Here is a 19,828-nt window from a genome sequence, read left to right as displayed (position 1 = left end):
AAGCACACTTTGTGCCCACCACGAAGACGGTTACAGGCGAGCAAACCGCCGAACTCTTCCTCTCCCACATCTTCCGCTTGCATGGTTGTCCCCGGTCTATTGTTTCGGACCGAGGAACTCAGTTTACTTCGGCCTTCTGGAGGCGCTTCAATGAGCTTCTGAAGACGAAGATTTCCCTTTCTTCTGCCTTCCACCCCGAGACCGACGGTTCGACCGAGGTTCTCAACCAGGTCATCGAGCAGTATTTGCGTATCCATTGCAATTACCTGCAAGACGACTGGACCCTTCACCTTCCCCTTGCCGAGTTCACTTACAACAACTCGGAAAACACCTCCACTGGCATGACTCCCTTCTTTGCAGTCCATGGCCATCACCCCATTTTCGATCCCTCTATCATTCGTGATCCCTCTGTTGTGCCCTCTGCCGAAGAACGTGTCGACCGACTTCAGACCGTTCTCGAGGATCTCAAGGCCAACCTCCGGGTTGCCCAAGAGTCCTACACTGTGCAGGCCAACAAATCCCGTCTCCCCACTCCCGACATCTCCGTTGGCGACCTCGTTTTTCTGGATCGTCGCCACATTCGCACCCTTCGTCCCTCCAACAAGCTTGACCAGAAAAAGCTTGGCCCCTTTAAAGTTCTTCGCCGCATCAACCCCGTTGCCTTTGAGCTTAAACTCCCTTCCACACTTAAAGTTCACCCCGTTTTCCATGTATCCCTCCTTGAACCCCGAACGAAGGACATTGTTCCCGAGTTCACCCAACCAGAACCACCTCCCATTCTTGTTAACTCCCAGGAAGAGTTTGAGGTCGAGACTGTTCTCGATTCTCGGCTCTTCCGTGGTCGCTTACAGTACTTGGTTCAGTGGAAGGGCTATTCCGAGACTGACCGGTCTTGGGAGCCCGCTGCCAATGTTTCCCACGCCACTGATCTTGTTGCTGACTTCCACCTTCGCTATCCCTCAAAGCCGAAGGCGACGTCCGGAGTTCGTCGCTAAGGAAGGGGATGATGTTAGGGATAGCTCCTGCTTGTTCTCCACTTTGACTGCACACTTGGCTATTCTTTTGCCTTTCTGTTTGTTTGTGTGTAGCCTTGCAGTTCCCCTCCGATTTTCCGCCTTTTGCCTGTCTTTTCCGCTCCTTCCGCACTTCCGTTTTCCCGCGCTGCTCCGCTTCCTTTGTCTTCTTCGCACGCGCCGGTTTGTTTGTGCACGCGCCTTGCTGCGATTGGTTGCAATTCGGCTGCCGGTCATGTGTCCCCCCACCGGTGACTCATGACCTGCCTGACCGCCCCGATCTCTTGTTCATCTCGCATGCATTTGCCCCAACCTTATACTTGACCAATCCGCTTCTTGGACGTTGAGTCACATTGCTTCGCCTTTGCACGTTTCTCCTGCCAGGTGCTTCGCTTTTGCTTGCGCCTCTCTCGCTTTGGTTCTCTGCCTGTCTCGGTGGTCCTTCTCGGCCCTCGTTCGTGCATCGCCCCCTTCGCCCTGCTCGATCGCCCACTTTTCCCTCCCTTGGCCGCCCTTCGCTGCCAAGTCCGGACTTGTCTATAAATAGCCTGACCCCCGCGATGTGTAGTCGAACCTTAGCGTTCAAAATAGGACTAAATAAAGTGCCTTCTACTTTATTCTCTGAGTGTTCCTCACGTCTCATTTCGAGACAAGTCTTATCTTGAACGGATCTTTGCTTCCCTCGCTCCCTCTCCGAGTCCACTTCGGACTCTACCCTTGCTTTCCCTGAGCTCACTTCGAGCTCACTTCTTCTTTTGCCGTTGAGTCCCCTTTGGACTCTAACAACCGAGGTGCCAGACAGCGAAAGTATGCCACCAAATGCCCTCCGAGGCGAATCGCAAGGTGAATCTTTTGGAGACCAGGACAACCCAGGCGAACAAATCCCAACACTACCCAAGCCGCCGGCAGAGCAGACACTCCTATCAAGCACAAGCCACGATACCACTCAGGATATAGCCAGCACAGTCGAACCAAGCCCAGCACTACCCAAGCAACCGGTGGAGGAGGTACTCGTACATCAGCCTCCAAATAGACAGGTATGAGCCAGATGGGTCTCCCTTGTTTTTGCATGATGGGTGTGGATGTTTTGTACAGTGGATGCGTCATTCTGGTCTGGTTTTTTATGTTGGTACTGGGTAGACAACACCCGTTGAGCTTCCGAGCTCGACAACCCAACAAAAAGGATAAGCCGAGGTTCGACCTGTCCGTTGTCTCCGCGTAGGCATCACTTTATGGAGCAAAAACCACGCTCTTGATGCCTCGTGAAGGACTCGTTGCCTCACAGCCTTATACCTTGACCCTCATGATCAATCGATTGTTGAGGAATCTGGGGTGTGGTTTGCAAACGCAGACCCGCCTCTGTGGCCTGGCACCTCCGAGTTTGCCCTGTGCTCGGATGAACACATCGTCTGATTTATTGGACGAAATCAACGCGGGGATCTGAGAATCGACTAATCCCGTATCGACGGATATTCTCATATCCCTTCCAGGCGAACACCACCATAGATATCATTCAGATCGCTCGCAACGGTGAGCCTGATGATCTATTGGAGTTCCTCGAAGCATTGACTCCAGGTATGTGACAATGAAACGAGTGTGATGAATCTCGATCTTCTTTCTCTGGCTTACATTCTAACATGAATTAATATTGCATAGATAAATGGGAACAGGTTTTTCAAATCTATCAAGAGCGTGTAGTCCAAGCCGAAAAAATCCGAGACTATCGATTCACCTTCAGCATCGCGTGGATGTACTGCCTTGGACTTGGTCAGCCGATCTCTCTGCCGGATGCGTTGAAGCAGTGGTCACACATAGCTCGGTCCAAGACTAGCGAAAGTACACGATCCGAAGGTCTCCGCAAGTCAGCGGCCTTTTTGAAGTTTTGGTTTGTTGCTCTTGGAGTGACCTTTGTTGAAAATTGGGCAGCGGCTCATGAGATCGAAGTTCTCTACAAACTTGGGGAGCTACCCTCTGGAAGCGATATGCAAGACTATTCGCTTCTGTTTATGTGGTGTCGCTTTGGTGCCGAACGGAGTGAGTTATGTAGGTTCTTACTCAGTACTTGTTATTTGCATGGTATTGGGACTGCTGCCGACCCTGCTCTGGCCATCGTCACCATCGGGAATGTTGCCACGAAGGTTAAACCGGATGTGACTCACTGGTATTGCTTGTTGGGGGAGTGTTACTACTCGCAGGAGCGGTATGACCTGGCGTTTTCGGCGTTTCTTTCTTCCTGCCGGCATTGTACAGGGGGGAAAGTGCGCTATAGCCCCAAGGCCAACTATTTTCTTGGCCAATGTTACGAGCACGGTCGTGGAATTGAAGCAGATCCAACAATGGCACTTAAGCAGTACGAAAATGCCAATGCCAAGCGATACCCCCTTAACAAAATCAATGCAGAGCGTCTTCGTACTCTTGTTACCATGCAGTGAATTGAATACAGTGCCCTATTTTGTAACAGACGATCACCAGCGAGGGGAGAGTGGGTTCTTGGAGACTGTGGTCCCATTGTGGGTCACATGACACCCAGCTGACTCTTGGTGCCCCACCACAACCGCAGGCAAGCCGTCCTCGCCGTGAACCCGTATGCATGTTCGATCGTCACCCCACTCACAGCCCACCCGCGAATCCTTCGCATATCCGTCATCCATCACACATGAGCACCATCCAAACCGATACCATCTTGCTGTTCAGTCATGTCAGCAAGATATACTCGAACACCGCCTTGGATTTGAAGGCGAGTCTTTGCGGGCTTCAAGATCAATGCCACTCTGTCGATGACGGAATTTGGTTCGGCTCATGGGCTACATTCATCGACACTGTGCACACCTATGTATCAAGACTCATCCATCATGGCGAATATTTGAAGGAGCGATATGACTTCGCTGAAATAGGTGCCCGGCAGCTCTACCGGGTTCGCTATATGATCGAGAAATTCAAGGACGAGTTCGAGACCGGCTATATCGCACAACCCGAAGCCGTCCAATATCTTCTCTGCAGATGGCGGCTCCACAAGATCCGAGAGTATCGCACAAAGCTCTCGGTCATCGTCGCATCCGCCCTCCAGAATCTGAAGGTCAAGGCCTCCATCGAAGATGATCGACACATCGTGGCGATCAACAACACCCTTCGGAGCCGTTTGGGGGATGACGAACGCTCCATCCATCGGAGTATTTATGAGGTCAAAGGTCAACTGTATAGCATCTTCAGACCGCCGTCGAGGGACGAAGAAATTCCGAAGATCATTAGGAAGCTCAAGCAGGTCCTCGAACTCGAAATCGCGAATGGAGCTAGTGGGTCATGTATTCACGAAGGCGCCCGGTACCTGATCGACCTTTACAAGCGAAGCCTCGACACCCAGCCAACACACACCCCATCGACGTGGAGTATCCCAGAAGAAAACCTCGTCAGCAAGCGAGGTGTCGCCAAACATGTCCTTGGTGATGAGACTTGGACTATTATGAAGGCACGATATTTTGGGACCGGAGTGATCCTCCTCCAAAAGGATGACCTCAGCCCCGTCGAGTTGAATCGGTTTCGAGTCTCCGTTTCCAAGTGGATCAACCTTCGTCATCCGGCGATCGAGAGTCTTATTGGGGTTTGCAACGATGGTCCAAATGTCGCTCTGGTGAAGAGTCTATATCGACAGCCGTTGGCAAGGACACTGAAGCAGTACCGGACCAATTTAAGACAGGATCGATGTCTTCCTCTGCGAATGCGCTGGATTCATGAGGTTGCAACAGGTATGGCCTATATCCACAAGCATGGCCTCGTTCATGGGGATCTCCGGCTTGAAAACATCGTCAACGACCGGTACTGTGTCCAAATCACAGTCAACTCATGTATCCACCGAGACATCCAAGGTCGCCCTGTACAACGAGACGGAGTGTCGTATGCCCCAGAGCTGCGTCGAAGGTTCCCAGCCGAACCCACGATGGCCACAGACGTTTATGCCTTTGGCATCCTTATGTGCTATCTCATTTACTGTCGACCGCCGGAAGTGTTGCAGCATATCGAGAAGATGACACAGCCCGTCGATGGTATTCCTGCAGAGTACACTAAGCTGATTGCTCAATGCCTCGACTCTGATCCAAGGAAGAGACCAAGCTGTCAAGACTGGACAACGGGGCAAGCAGGGAAGTGCGCAAGAGTCCTAATGCAAGACTCGAACGTAGGGAGAGGAGCGGGGACTGGACTGGGACACAGAGTGTCAAGTGTGAAGCCAAAGTTTTATTCTAGATCCAAGGCTTAGGATACTAAAAATACAAAGTGGCAAGACGAAGGCAAAAGACAGAGGCTGGTCGGAGGGCTATTTATGCGAGCGCCAAGGATCGACGCTGCAGAGCGAGGGGGCAGGAGCGAAGCAGCGGCGGGGAGGGCGAAGCAGCGAGCGAAGCAGGTGGCGGCCGTGACTCGGGATCCGTGAGTCAGCGGGCGTCAGTGGCGGCGGCTTGGCGGCGCCAAGGCGTCAGGCGGCGTCGAGGCGGCGTCGTGGGCGTAACCCATGACCAACAGCAAGGGAGCGGGAACGGAACACAGGCAGCGCGCGTGCTTGCGGTAAGACAACAAGGCAGCACAGCGCGGGAAACAAACAAACAGAAGGAAGGGAAAGCACTAAGACAGGCAAACAGAAAGGAAAGGGCAAGGGTAAAGGAAGGGAGTGGGCAAAGGCAGAGGGTGTTCATGACACTACCCCCCTCTCAAGGCCCGAGCTCCGAGAGGGCCAGGCTTCGAGGGATGAGAGGAGTGGTAGGCAGCGACAGGCTCCGGACAATGTGCAAGATTGCTGGCGGGCTCCCAGGTGCAATCCATCACCGTGTAGCCACGCCAGTGCACAAGATACTGGAGCTTACCTCGGAACAGCCTGGAGTCCAGGATCTGTTCGACTTCCCATTCGTCGTGGCCGTCGACTTGGATGGGTGGAGGGGGCGGGATCGTTCGACCTGGGATCTTGTCGTCGGCGGCAGGCTCGAGCAGGGAGACGTGGAAGACAGGATGAATGCGCATGGACGAGGACAAGTCCAACTTGAAAGCGCGGGAACCGACTTGAGCGACGATCTTGAACGGCCCAAGCTTGGTGTGGTCGAGCTTGGCCGTGGGTCGCTGGGTCTTGATGTTCTTGGCGGAGAGCCAGACTCGGTCTCCAACCTTGAACGGAGGGGAAGGGGAGTGGCCGGGGTCGTAGAACTTGGCTTGGGAGTCCTGGGCGAGGGCGATGTTGAACTTGAGTTCATCGTGGAGGGAGTGAATGGCTCGGGCTTGATCGTCGGCGACGGAGGCATTCTTGGTGGTGCGGGGAAGGGCGACGGAAAAACGAGGGTGGTAGCCGGTGTAGGCGAAGAAGGGGGAGCAGCCGAGGGTTGCTTGAGAGGTGTTGTTGTAGGTGAACTCGGCGTGAGGGAGGAGCTGGGCCCAGTCGTCTTGCTGGAAGTTGATGAAGCAGCGGAGGTACTGCTCGAGGATGGCGTTGACCCGCTCGGTCTGGCCGTCGGTCTGCGGATGGAAGGCAGTCGACATCTTGTGCTTGATCTTGAGGCGGGTCAGGACGGCTTGGAAGAACTTGGAGGCAAAGGTAGATCCTCGGTCTGAGACGATATCGTCTGGAAGACCGTGCTTGGTGAAGACATGCTCGACAAACATCCGAGCAGTGTCTTCGGCGTTGGCCTCGTTGCTTGACGGGACGAAGTGGGCCATCTTGGTGAAGCGGTCGACAAACACACAGATGGCTGTGTGTCCAGAGGACTCGGGAAGCTGGGTGATGAAGTCGACCGAAACAGAAGACCAAGGGCGATCGGGAACAGGGAGCGAGGCAAGGAGTCCGTAGGGCTTGTGACGGGAGTGCTTGTTCCGCTGGCAGGTGTCGCATCCGGAGACATACTCCTTGATGTAACGACGCATGGTCGGCCAGTGGAAGGTCCGGGAGACGAGCTCGAAGGTCTTGGCGACGCCGAAGTGGCCGGCGGTCGGCGAGTCGTGGCACTCGACGAGGATCTTGCGCTTGAGCTCGGGGACATCGGGGACGCAGACGAGACCTTCAAAGAGCAGAAGGTCGTTGTCGACGGAGTAGCCGGGACAGGAGGCAGGGTTCTTGAGGACTTGGGACAGGATCGGACCAAAGGTAGAGTCCTTCTTGAGGCTTGACTTGATGAGGACGGCGATATCCTCAGACTCGGGGGCAACGGGAACGGCTCGGAGGGCGGAAACGAAGAGTTTTGGTGGCAGCAGGGTCTGGGTGTTCGGGGAGCTACGGGAGTCACCCCCCTCCTTAGGGAACTTGTCCTTGCGGGAGAGGGCGTCGGCGGCATTGTTGAGGGTTCCGGGTCGATACCTGATGACGAAGTTGTAGTCGCCAAGGATCTCGGACCAACGGACTTGGCGACGGCTGAGGTTGCGGGAGGTCTGGAAGTATTCAAGGTTCTTGTGGTCGGTGACGACCTCGGTGGCTTGGGAGGAGAACTCGAGGTAGTGTCTCCATTGCTTGAAGGCTGCGACGATGGCGAGAAGTTCCTTATCATAGATTTGATAATTCATTTCTGCATCGAGCAGCTTCCGGGAGTAGAAGGCCACGGGGTGGAGGAGGCCTTCGTCGTCGCGCTGACTGAGAACAGCGCCAAGAGCATAGTCAGATGCGTCGGCTTCGATGACGCACTGACGCTCGGGGTCGAAGTGGCGGAGGACAGGACCGGTGCTCAGGCATTCCTTGAGCTTCAGGAATGACGTTTGAGCCGAGGGAGACCAGGAGAACTTGATGTCCTTCTTCAGGAGGTCCGTCAGCGGGGTGGCGATCTTGGAATAATCCTTGACGAACCGACGGTAGAAGTTCGCCAGGCCGAGGAAGACTTGGATGTCGTGGGCAGATCGGGGGATCTCCCACTCCTGGATGGCCTTGACCTTGTCGGGATCCATGGAGATTCCATCGGGCGAGATGATGAACCCGAGGAAGGCGACGGAGGACTGGTCGAACTCACACTTTTCAAGCTTGAGTGAGAGTCCGGCGTCTTGGAGCTTGGTCAGGACTTTCTTGACATGAGCCTCGTGCTCGGCAGGATCGGAGGAGTAGATGAGGATGTCGTCCAGGTAGACGACCACGAACTGGTCAAGGTATTCTCGGAGGACATCGTTGACGAAGGCTTGGAACGAGGCAGGAGCGTTGGTCAAGCCGAACGGCATGACGTTGTACTCGAAGTGGCCGTAGCGACAGCGGAAGGCCGTCTTCCACTCTTCACCTTCAGCGATGCGCAAGAGGTTGTATGCGCCTCGCATGTCGAGCTTGGTGAAGATCTTGGCCTTGCCGAGGTTGTCGAACGTCTCGGCAATCAGGGGCAAGGGACAACGGTTCGGCACGGTGATCTTGTTCAGGGCCCGGTAGTCGACGCAGAGACGGAGGGAGCCATCCTTCTTCTTGACGAACAGGACTGGGGCACCGGCAGGGGACTCGGAACGGCGGATGAAACCCTTGGACAAGTTCTCTTGGATGTAGGTGTGGAGGGCGTCCATCTCCGGCTTGGAGAGGTTGTAGACGGGCCCAAACGACGGGGACGCACCTTCGACCAACGGGATCGTGTGGTCGTAAGGGCGGTGCTGGGGGAGCTTGTCGGCCTCGGACTTGGAAAACACCTTGGCAAAGGACGAGTACTTGGAGGGGACAGAGGGCTCGGCCTTGGGCTTGGCTCCAGCGTCGACGGAGCAGAGGGACAGGACTCGGGCAGCATCCAAGAGGAACACTTCCAGGCCTTCCTTCTGGACGGCGTGCTGGAAGGGGATGCTGCCGATCAGGCTGACGCTGGGCAGGGACTGGGTCTTGGTCTTGGTCTTTGGGACGGCAGGAGGCAAGGCAGGACTGGGCTTGGGCACGGCAGGAGGCAAGGCAGGACTGGGCTTGGGCACGGCAGGAGGCAAGGCAGGGAGGATCTCGGGCTCGGCTGGGGACTCGGCTGGGGACTTGGCAGGAACGATCTTGGACTCGGGCAGGGACACGGCAGGCTCGGCGGGGACCTCAGCAGGGGACTCGGCAGGCGGCTCGGCAGGGCTGGACCTAGAGGACTGTGGCTCGGGAGAGAACGGGGAGGCCAAACTGTGGATAGAGGTGCAAGGCAAGAAAATAGAGTCATGGTGCCAGTCAAAGTAGGGCTTGTGTTTCTTGATCCAATCCATACCCAAGATGATCGGGTATGAAGCCAAGGGAATCAGCGCGAACGAGATTTGTTCATAGTGGCTGATGCCTGTGATCATAGAAACACAAACTCCAAGACTAGACTCCATCGAAGAACCATCGGCAAGAGTGATGACGAAAGAAGTTGCAAAGGTGGGGAGAGCGTGGGTTGCGGCGAATCCAGTGTCCATAAACGAAGTAACCGCGCCGGTATCGATCATGGCGGTTGCCCGTATGGACTCTGGACCGCACAGCAGAGTCACAGCGAGGGAGGGCTGACGTTGGATGTCAGGCTCGGGAGGCGAAGACGAAGAAGCAAGAGCAGTGGAAACGGTGGCAATGGTGACGGGGGCAAGATGGCAAAAGGCAGAAGAGTGATTTACCGTGGAGACATTTACAGGAGGAAGATTTATGACATGATTGACGCCTAGGAAAGCTCCTCCGACCTTTTCTAGGCAGAGAAGTTTTCCTGGTCGTCAAGTTTATTCACATCAACGACAGCCAAAGAAGCATCGATGGCAGCCAAGCGGGAGGATGCCTTATTGGGGCAGCGAAGGGCAATGTGCCCTTCCTGCTTGCAATAAAAGCAGCGGTTGGCAGCACGGAGGGCGGCCTTGTCCTCGGCGGTCAGCCTGCGAGCGGAGGCCTGGCTGAGGTCCATGGGCTGCGGAACGTTGAAGGCTTGAGCGGGGCGAGGAGGAGGAGCAGGAGCGAAGGGGCGAGGAGCCGGACGGAAAGGGAGAGGAGCCGGACGAGCAGGAGCAGGAGCAGGAGCGGAGCGGTGGTTGGGACGGCGGGAACGTTGGTCCTCCTGGCGGTTGTCGATGGCGATCGCCGCTTGCATGAGATCTTCGAGGTTGTCGAAGGAGCGGCGGGAGAGTTCGTCTTGAACCGAGGGCTTGAGTCCACTCTCGAAGTGGAACATGAGAGGGTCTTGGGACCAAGTGAGGAGGTGGACGGCTTGGCGGCGGTACTCGGCGGCATAGGCGGCGGCGGAGGTGACTTGGTAAAGCCTGACCATCTCGCGAGCAGCGGCGATGGTGGGCTGGACCTGGCCAAAGGCAGCACGGAGCCACTCGGAGAAACCGGCAAAGTCACGGATGGCAGGGGGAGAGCACTCGGGGTCTCTCTCCAACTGATCGATGTACGGCTGCATGTAGTCTGCAGCAGTACCATCGAGATAGGATAAGGCGTAGAACACCTTATCCCTTTCAGTCTGGAAGAGGGGAGGGTTGGACACGAAGGCCAGTCTGCAATGCGAGAGGAAGGCATTGCAGCGGCTCGGGTCCTTACCAGAGAAGCGATCAGGGGGACCTATCTGCCTGGTGGCAGAGTTGCGACCAGCAGGGTTGTCCTCGGGGTCTTGGGCAGGATCATCGACGTCGTCAGGAACGCCGAAGTAGGGGCGACCTGCACGACGGATCGGGGCGGGAGCGGGAGCAGGAGGAGGTAGCTGGGCCTGGTAGCTGCGGAGGGCCTCCTGGACACTGGCGGCGACCACTTGGCGGACATCCTCTTCACGGCGAGCCAGGACCTGGTCCATACGATCGGTGATGCGGTTGAGCGCATCATCCTGATCGTGGAGGAACTTGGAAAAGTCCTGGAGAGAACGGGCGTTCTCGGCGGACTGGATAATGACCGCACGGATGGCCTGGAGCTCGGGCTCGGAAAGGCCAGAAGGGGAAGCCATTGGTAAAAGAGATAGAGAAGGGGACGGGGCAAAGGCAGGGCAAGTGGGGGGTTGTTGAAGGTCTTGCCAAGTGTCAAGACTGGACAACGGGGCAAGCAGGGAAGTGCGCAAGAGTCCTAATGCAAGACTCGAACGTAGGGAGAGGAGCGGGGACTGGACTGGGACACAGAGTGTCAAGTGTGAAGCCAAAGTTTTATTCTAGATCCAAGGCTTAGGATACTAAAAATACAAAGTGGCAAGACGAAGGCAAAAGACAGAGGCTGGTCGGAGGGCTATTTATGCGAGCGCCAAGGATCGACGCTGCAGAGCGAGGGGGCAGGAGCGAAGCAGCGGCGGGGAGGGCGAAGCAGCGAGCGAAGCAGGTGGCGACCGTGACTCGGGATCCGTGAGTCAGCGGGCGTCAGTGGCGGCGGCATGGCGGCGCCAAGGCGTCAGGCGGCGTCGAGGCGGCGTCGTGGGCGTATCCCATGACCAACAGCAAGGAAGCGGGAACGGGACACAGACAGCGCGCGTGCTGGCGGTAAGATAACAAGGCAGCACAGCGCGGGAAACAAACAAACAGAAGGAAGGGAAAGCACTAAGGCAGGCAAACAGAAAGGAAAGGGCAAGGGTAAAGGAAGGAAGAGGGCAAAGGCAGAGGGTGTTCATGACACAAGCTTCGACGACATCCTATACATCCTCGAAGACTTTGAAACTATGGGTGGACTTGACAGACATTCTGTTGAAACCCGGAATCGGATCACACAGAGCCTTGTATCGACCGAATACGAGTTTGAAGTCGTCGACAGCGGCAGTATCCAACAATTCGAAGCGGACTAGGTGTCGACGAGAACCGAAACCGATATATTCGCCGATCCAAACGCTGAATTCGATCCATTTGCCATGGACGACGCCCTTCTGGCCACAATCCTTCAGGATCCCATCGACGGCGACGATCCTTTTGAATTCATCGAGCAAATCCATAATCCGCTCGATGGAGCTGTCGGCAACAAGCATAATCCACCATCACCCGAGGTTCAGACGGAGCAACCACCGGGCATCACACTCGACCCACGGAAAACGACACAGCAGCACATCGAAGCGGCTGCTACCGCCATCGACAACGGTGGTATCGGTTTATATGTCCAGTATGTCCGGGAGATCTTACGCAGCAACACAAACCCGGCCATATACCATGAACCCGGCTGGACCGACATCTATAGGGCGATGCAAAACAAGATCAGCACGAAGCAAACATCATTTTGCGAACGCCTCGAATACCGGTTCAACATGGGATGGCATCATATCATTGGACTCGGGTGCAATGTTAATGCCACCAGTGCATATGGGCAGTGGAATCATATCACCAAGCACTGCAAGGCACACATCAAACAGGGTCGATCGGTGGAGATCGTCCAACCATACCTTGATACCGTTCAGCCGTTACGCTTCTGGCGGCTCGCCGCTGGACATTTGAGTTTCCCTGACTGGAAGAATGCATTTGAAGAAGTCGCAAATGTGCGGATGGAATGTGGAGCTGACCAGGACACTTCGCGAATGGCAAAGCAATGTTTCCTCTGGTGTGAACTGGCGTCGCGAAACGACAAGTTTTTCGAGTTTATTCTCGCCACATTCTACATTACCGGATATGGGATAACTCCGTCGATCGACAAAGCCATTGGTATACTCAGTTCGTTGAAGGGGGGTGGGACTCTTTCCGCCGCAGCAGCCGAGCGCCTTGCCTACTGCATTGCTCGGAGCAACAGGACATATCCCGGTCTTGAAACTAGCGGCCTTTTGGAAAAAGCAGTCGACAAGGGAAACCCGCTGGCAATGAAGGCTTTGGCAACAATTTTAATCGATCTTTATGAGCTTATGCCCGAAACTCGGCGCGATAGAGAGCTGATCGCTAAGGCAAGGGATCTTTTGATATCCGCCCACAACAACAATTGTCCAGGAGCTCGTGAAAAGTTACAGGAGCTGGTGCATATGTATGGGGGATGACACAACATCAGCCAGCCAATACAGAATCGAACTGGAAACTCCTCCCCTCTCGCGCTTGGACGAGGTAATACTCCGATGATGGGGGTGGATGGGATATATATTCAGAGGATGGGTCTGGTTTTGAATGGAGAGTGATCGAGAGACTCCATCCACCACACGCTTCGGCATAAGCGAATAGACTCCATCCGCCACACGCATCAGCACTAAGCGAGCAGAGAATCCATCCGCCACACGCATCAGCATAAGCGAAGCAGAGACTCCATCCACCACACTGCATCAGCATAAGCGAACAGAGACTCCATCCACCACACGCATCAGCATAAGCGAACAGAGAACCCATCCACCACATGCTTCGGCATAAGCGAATAGACTCCATCCGCCACACGCATCAGCATAAGCGAACAGAGACTCCATCCACCACACGCATCAGCATAAGCGAACAGAGAACCCATCCACCACACGCTTCAGCATAAGCGAACAGATACTCCATCCACCACACGCATCAGCATAAGCGAACAGAGAACCCATCCACCACACGCATCAGCATAAGCGAACAGAGACTCCATCCGCCACACGCATCAGCATAAGCGAACAGAGACTCCATCCACCACACGCATCAGCATAAGCGGACAGAGACTCCATCCACCACACGCATCAGCATAAGCGAACAGAGAACCCATCCACCACACGCTTCAGCATAAGCGAACAGATACTCCATCCACCACACGCTTCAGCATAAGCGAACAGATACTCCATCCACCACACGCATCAGCATAAGCGAACAGAGAACCCATCCACCACACGCTTCAGCATAAGCGAACAGAGAACCCATCCACCACATGCTTCGGCATAAGCGAATAGACTCCATCCACCACACGCATCAGCATAAGCGAACAGAGAACCCATCCACCACATGCTTCAGCATAAGCGAACAGAGACTCCATCCACCACACGCATCAGCATAAGCGAACAGAGAACCCATCCACCACATGCTTCGGCATAAGCGAATAGACTCCATCCGCCACACGCTTCAGCATAAGCGAACAGAGACTCCATCCACCACACGCATCAGCATAAGCGAACAGAGAACCCATCCACCACACGCTTCAGCATAAGCGAACAGAGACTCCATCCACCACACGCATCAGCATAAGCGAACAGAGAACCCATCCACCACACGCTTCAGCATAAGCGAACAGAGACTCCATCCACCACACGCATCAGCATAAGCGAACAGAGAACCCATCCACCACACGCATCAGCATAAGCGAACAGAGAACCCATCCACCACACGCTTCAGCATAAGCGAACAGAGAACCCATCCACCACACGCTTCAGCATAAGCGAACAGAGAACCCATCCACCACACGCTTCAGCATAAGCGAACAGAGAACCCATCCACCACACGCATCAGCATAAGCGGACAGAGAACCCATCCACCACACGCATCAGCATAAGCGAACAGAGAATCCATCCACCACATGCTTCAGCATAAGCGAACAGAGACTCCATCCACCACACACATCAGCATAAGCGAACAGAGACTCCATCCACCACACGCATCAGCATAAGCGAACAGAGAACCCATCCACCACACGCATCAGCATAAGCGAACAGAGACTCCATCCACCACACGCTTCAGCATAAGCGAACAGAGACTCCATCCACCACACGCATCAGCATAAGCGAACAGAGAACCCATCCACCACACGCATCAGCATAAGCGAACAGAGAACCCATCCACCACACGCATCAGCATAAGCGAACAGAGAACCCATCCACCACACGCTTCAGCATAAGCGAACAGAGACTCCATCCACCACACGCATCAGCATAAGCGAACAGAGAACCCATCCACCACACGCATCAGCATAAGCGGACAGAGAACCCATCCACCACACGCATCAGCATAAGCGAACAGAGAATCCATCCACCACATGCTTCAGCATAAGCGAACAGAGAACCCATCCACCACATGCTTCGGCATAAGCGAATAGACTCCATCCGCCACACGCATCAGCATAAGCGAACAGAGAACCCATCCACCACACGCTTCAGCATAAGCGAACAGAGACTCCATCCACCACACGCATCAGCATAAGCGAACAGAGAACCCATCCACCACATGCTTCGGCATAAGCGAATAGACTCCATCCGCCACACGCTTCAGCATAAGCGAACAGAGACTCCATCCACCACACGCATCAGCATAAGCGAACAGAGAACCCATCCACCACACGCTTCAGCATAAGCGAACAGAGAATCCATCCACCACATGCTTCAGCATAAGCGAACAGAGAACCCATCCACCACATGCTTCGGCATAAGCGAATAGACTCCATCCGCCACACGCATCAGCATAAGCGAACAGAGAACCCATCCACCACACGCTTCAGCATAAGCGAACAGAGACTCCATCCACCACACGCATCAGCATAAGCGAACAGAGAACCCATCCACCACATGCTTCGGCATAAGCGAATAGACTCCATCCGCCACACGCTTCAGCATAAGCGAACAGAGACTCCATCCACCACACGCATCAGCATAAGCGAACAGATACTCCATCCACCACACGCATCAGCATAAGCGAACAGAGAACCCATCCACCACACGCATCAGCATAAGCGAACAGAGACTCCATCCGCCACACGCATCAGCATAAGCGAACAGAGACTCCATCCACCACACGCATCAGCATAAGCGGACAGAGACTCCATCCACCACACGCATCAGCATAAGCGAACAGAGACTCCATCCACCACACGCATCAGCATAAGCGAACAGAGACTCCATCCACCACACGCATCAGCATAAGCGAACAGAGAACCCATCCACCACATGCTTCGGCATAAGCGAATAGACTCCATCCGCCACACGCATCAGCATAAGCGAACAGAGACTCCATCCACCACACGCATCAGCATAAGCGAACAGAGAACCCATCCACCACACGCTTCAGCATAAGCGAACAGATACTCCATCCACCACACGCATCAGCATAAGCGAACAGAGAACCCATCCACCACACGCATCAGCATAAGCGAACAGAGAACCCATCCACCACACGCTTCAGCATAAGCGAACAGAGAACCCATCCACCACACGCATCAGCATAAGCGAACAGAGACTCCATCCACCACACGCATCAGCATAAGCGAACAGAGAACCCATCCACCACACGCTTCAGCATAAGCGAACAGAGACTCCATCCACCACACGCATCAGCATAAGCGAACAGAGAACCCATCCACCACACGCTTCAGCATAAGCGAACAGAGACTCCATCCACCACACGCATCAGCATAAGCGAACAGAGAACCCATCCTCCACACGCATCAGCATAAGCGAACAGAGACTCCATCCACCACACGCATCAGCATAAGCGAACAGAGACTCCATCCACCACACGCATCAGCATAAGCGAACAGAGAACCCATCCGCCACACGCATCAGCATAAGCGGACAGAGACTCCATCCGCCACACGCATCAGCATAAGCGAACAGATACTCCATCCACCACACGCTCGGCATAAGCGAACAGAGAACCCATCCACCACATGCTTCGGCATAAGCGGACAGAGACTCCATCCACCACACGCATCAGCATAAGCGGACAGAGACTCCATCCACCACACGCATCAGCATAAGCGAACAGAGACTCCATCCACCACACGCATCAGCATAAGCGAGCAGAGACTCCATCCACCACACGCATCAGCATAAGCGAACAGAGACTCCATCCACCACACGCATCAGCATAAGCGAACAGAGAACCCATCCACCACATGCTTCGGCATAAGCGAATAGACTCCATCCGCCACACGCTTCAGCATAAGCGAACAGAGACTCCATCCACCACACGCATCAGCATAAGCGAACAGAGAACCCATCCACCACATGCTTCGGCATAAGCGAGCAGAGACTCCATCCACCACACGCATCAGCATAAGCGAACAGAGACTCCATCCACCACACGCATCAGCATAAGCGAACAGAGACTCCATCCACCACACGCATCAGCATAAGCGAGCAGAGACTCCATCCGCCACACGCTTCAGCATAAGCGAACAGAGAACCCATCCACCACACGCATCAGCATAAGCGAACAGAGACTCCATTCCTCCTTTACCTGATTCATCCACTTCGCGCTCCTTTGCGTTTGAGTCCGACATTGTTGTTATTCGAGCCGGGTCACGGAAGCAAGCAAATAGGAAGTCATAAAATATTAGATCGATTATCAAATATCGAAACAATATGATTCTAAGCTAAGGAAGGTGTGGTATTGCGGCTCATCCATCCCTCCGTTGATAGGTCTGTCCTCCCCGCAGTGAGGTTTCCCCGTGTATATTCACGAACTCCCTCATGATGAGATCGCCCAATGCTCAAACAATACACCAGAGTATCCCACAACAGAGAGGCAGACGTTTCAATAAGAGGTCCGAGCAGAGCCAGCGAAGCATACAGCAGCGGGGGTGTGAGGGTGTGGGTGGTGTTGCAGGCAGCGACGATATACTTTCCTGGAGATGGTGGTGGCGGACGACGTGGAGGGCGGACGGGGGGAAGAGGGCGGGCGCCAAGGAAAAGGAGCGGTGAGGCGGGTTCCGGACGCCGGAACGCGAAAAAAAAACCGGATGCAACCACACTGGAGTGTGGGACGCGTCAGACGCCAACCACCCAACCACCAGGCGCCTGTCCAGCAACCCATCGATCCGTCGCCCCCCTATTGCCAGGCGAAACTGTAGAGGTATGTCGTATCCGCTGTTCTGCCCGTTGGTGGTGGGATGACGAGGCGAGCGACACCAGGGAACTGCCGAATATCGATACTGGACGATGACACCACCCCATTGGTATTGGCAGTGAGCTGCAGGGTCGCCTTCTGGGGCCAGTCGACACCTGTGGTCGTCAAGAAGAATGCGTATCTGGGGAGTGTGGTCGAGTCCAGGCCGGTGCCTGGGAAGGTGAATCGACGAACCCACATGCTTTGATCAGCGCTGGTGAGCTTCACGAGGGCGTTGGTTCCCTTGTCGACAACGTACAGCGTCGAACGATTGGCCAAGTTTGAGAATGCATTGATGTCAGCCAGCGTCGTGTCCAGGGCGAAAGACAAAAGGGATGCGCGTGGTATGGTTGATGAAGTCTGAGCCGCTGGCACTGGAGTGAGATACTCCATCGAGGGCATGCGCGAAGCAAAAAACAGCAGAGTCAGGATCAGCACGACGACGATTGCGACGTACGACAGGTCGTTAGAGGGCATTGAATGTGATTTTGTCTGATGAATGGCTGGATTTTTTTGCGACCAGACTCGATCGGCCTGTCAAAGAAAAAAATGAAGCCACAAAGCAGAACGATTCGTCGATGAACACTACGGTAATTATCATCGTTGCCATTATCGTTTGTATATGCTCTGTGATGGCGAGCGGTGGCGTTGGTTTATACTATTACTTTTACATGCAGTCATCATCGAGCGGTAACTCGAGTAGTAGCAGCTCGAGTTCACCTAACACCAGCAACACCACCAATACCAGTGGCAGCAGTAGCAGTTCACCGAGCGCAACGGGTACCGGCTCCGGAAGCAGTGGCTCGAGTGGCTCGGGGTCTGGTAGTAGCAGCACTCCCAGCACCAGCGGGACCAGCGGGACACCCAGCGGAACAGGCAGTGGCAACACAACGCCCACACCAAGCACGACTACAACGGCATCAGGTAGTACCCCGCAGCCGACGTTTGGAGCATCGTCTTATACCATTTTCCGAACGAACGACAATGCCGCACGCGGCCTTGCGACTTGGGGTGGACAGACGGCGGATGGCACGGCTGTGGTTTACTGGGACTATTCGAACGGATCCGGGCAAAACTTTGGATACGACAGCACTAACCAGCGTCTCATTGACCAAACCAGCATGAAGTGTCTCGCACCCACCGGTGGAACGAGTGCTGCTGCTGGCAGCGCCATTGTCATCAAGACGTGTGATATCACGGACCAGTCGCAAACCTGGACGAACAACACGAGCAGTGGATCGACATGGACATGGGGACCCGACAGTACCAAGTGTCTTGATTTGCAAGGTAACGGTCGAAGCAACGGGACGGTTCTGGATTTGTGGACGTGCAGTGGTGGGGCGAACCAGAATTTCTACTTTGGACCGATGCTTGTTCCGGCAGCCGCTAGTGCTCAGTGCAGTGCAGCCGCCACACCAGTGACCGCCGTCGCATCGACCAATTCGTCTATTGCTCCGGGTACAAACATTGCCTCATGTACGGTACTGACATCACCCGATTCCATGCATTCATTCATTATGCAGCAAGACGGTAATCTGGTGCTGTACAACAACAAAACCGGTGCCTCTACATGGTCGTCAGGTACGAGCGGGCAAGGTAAGGGTCCATACACAGCGTCATTCCAGACCGACGGAAACCTGGTTGTGTATGACTCCACCAAGACTGCTCTGTGGTCGTCGCAGACAAATGGACGAACGGTAACGGCACTCACGATGCAAAACGACGGAAACTTGGTCATCTACAACGGGACATCCGCTGTCTGGGCGACCGACACGATGGGTCAGTAGGTGTAGGAGATGGTATCTCCGACGCTGTGCTGCGCGTACTGCGCGTACTGCGCGGCGCAGTGGGTCGTGACCTGTGCTGCGCTTTGCGTTTTCACGCACCGCAGGCAGGCCACCGCAGGGTATACCTGCGGGTTGCCCCCGTTCCCCCCGTTTGTCTGGAGTTCGGTTTTATCGTGAATAAACGTAAGTGCTCCCCGAGCTCACCCGTCCGCTAGAGTAGCCTAGCACCGCCCTGTTCTGCCCCGTCCTGTCTTGTCTTGTACCCCCTCCCTCCCCGTCTTGCCCCAACGTCCCAGTAGTGGACGTTACATGGTAGCATCGGAAATCCTCGTCTTGTTTTCGTCCTGTTTGTCCTCTTTCTAGATCCTCAAGCTGGATCCCGCCTCTCTTGCCGACCGACTCTCCTCTCTGTCCCTGGAGCCT

At 54.9% G+C, this 19,828-nt stretch overlaps 4 protein-coding genes across 4 annotated transcripts; 3 read left to right on the top strand and 1 right to left on the bottom strand.

Moving 5' to 3' along the window:
* The first annotated feature begins 1,651 nt into the window (after positions 1–1,651).
* BJ171DRAFT_76159 (uncharacterized protein) lies at positions 1,652–3,475 on the top strand. The gene is made up of 4 exons (XM_053115881.1): positions 1,652–2,050; positions 2,504–2,588; positions 2,670–3,056; positions 3,209–3,475. Coding segments are annotated over exons 1-4 (702 nt in total). The 5' UTR covers positions 1,652–1,822; the 3' UTR covers positions 3,211–3,475.
* Positions 3,476–3,669: 194 nt separating this feature from the next.
* BJ171DRAFT_591470 (kinase-like domain-containing protein) lies at positions 3,670–5,265 on the top strand (the record flags this gene model as incomplete). The annotated part of the gene is made up of 2 exons (XM_053114494.1): positions 3,670–5,066; positions 5,220–5,265. 2 exons carry the CDS (start codon positions 3,670–3,672, stop codon positions 5,263–5,265), a joined length of 1,443 nt encoding a protein of 480 aa, XP_052961628.1.
* Positions 5,266–15,469: 10,204 nt separating this feature from the next.
* Positions 15,470–17,108, bottom strand: BJ171DRAFT_76029 (uncharacterized protein). The gene is made up of 3 exons (XM_053115879.1): positions 16,879–17,108; positions 15,718–15,740; positions 15,470–15,682 (listed from the first exon to the last, which is right to left on the bottom strand). Exons 1-3 carry the CDS (start codon positions 17,011–17,013, stop codon positions 15,571–15,573), a joined length of 270 nt encoding a protein of 89 aa, XP_052961627.1. The 5' UTR covers positions 17,014–17,108; the 3' UTR covers positions 15,470–15,570.
* A 268-nt stretch (positions 17,109–17,376) lies between these two features.
* BJ171DRAFT_574763 (ricin B lectin domain-containing protein) lies at positions 17,377–19,405 on the top strand (the record flags this gene model as incomplete). The annotated part of the gene is made up of 4 exons (XM_053113724.1): positions 17,377–17,799; positions 18,296–19,099; positions 19,200–19,214; positions 19,301–19,405. The coding sequence occupies exons 1-4, from the start codon at positions 17,623–17,625 to the stop codon at positions 19,403–19,405; spliced, it is 1,101 nt and encodes a 366-aa protein (XP_052961626.1). The 5' UTR covers positions 17,377–17,622.
* Between the last annotated feature and the right edge of the window lie 423 nt (positions 19,406–19,828).

Source organism: Polychytrium aggregatum, assembly GCF_025602895.1.
Source record: "Polychytrium aggregatum strain JEL109 chromosome Unknown BJ171scaffold_150, whole genome shotgun sequence".
Lineage (NCBI taxonomy): Eukaryota > Fungi > Chytridiomycota > Chytridiomycetes > Polychytriales > Polychytrium > Polychytrium aggregatum.
The sequence above is the reverse complement of the archived record's forward strand: the minus strand, read 5'-3'. Positions and strand labels throughout refer to the sequence as shown.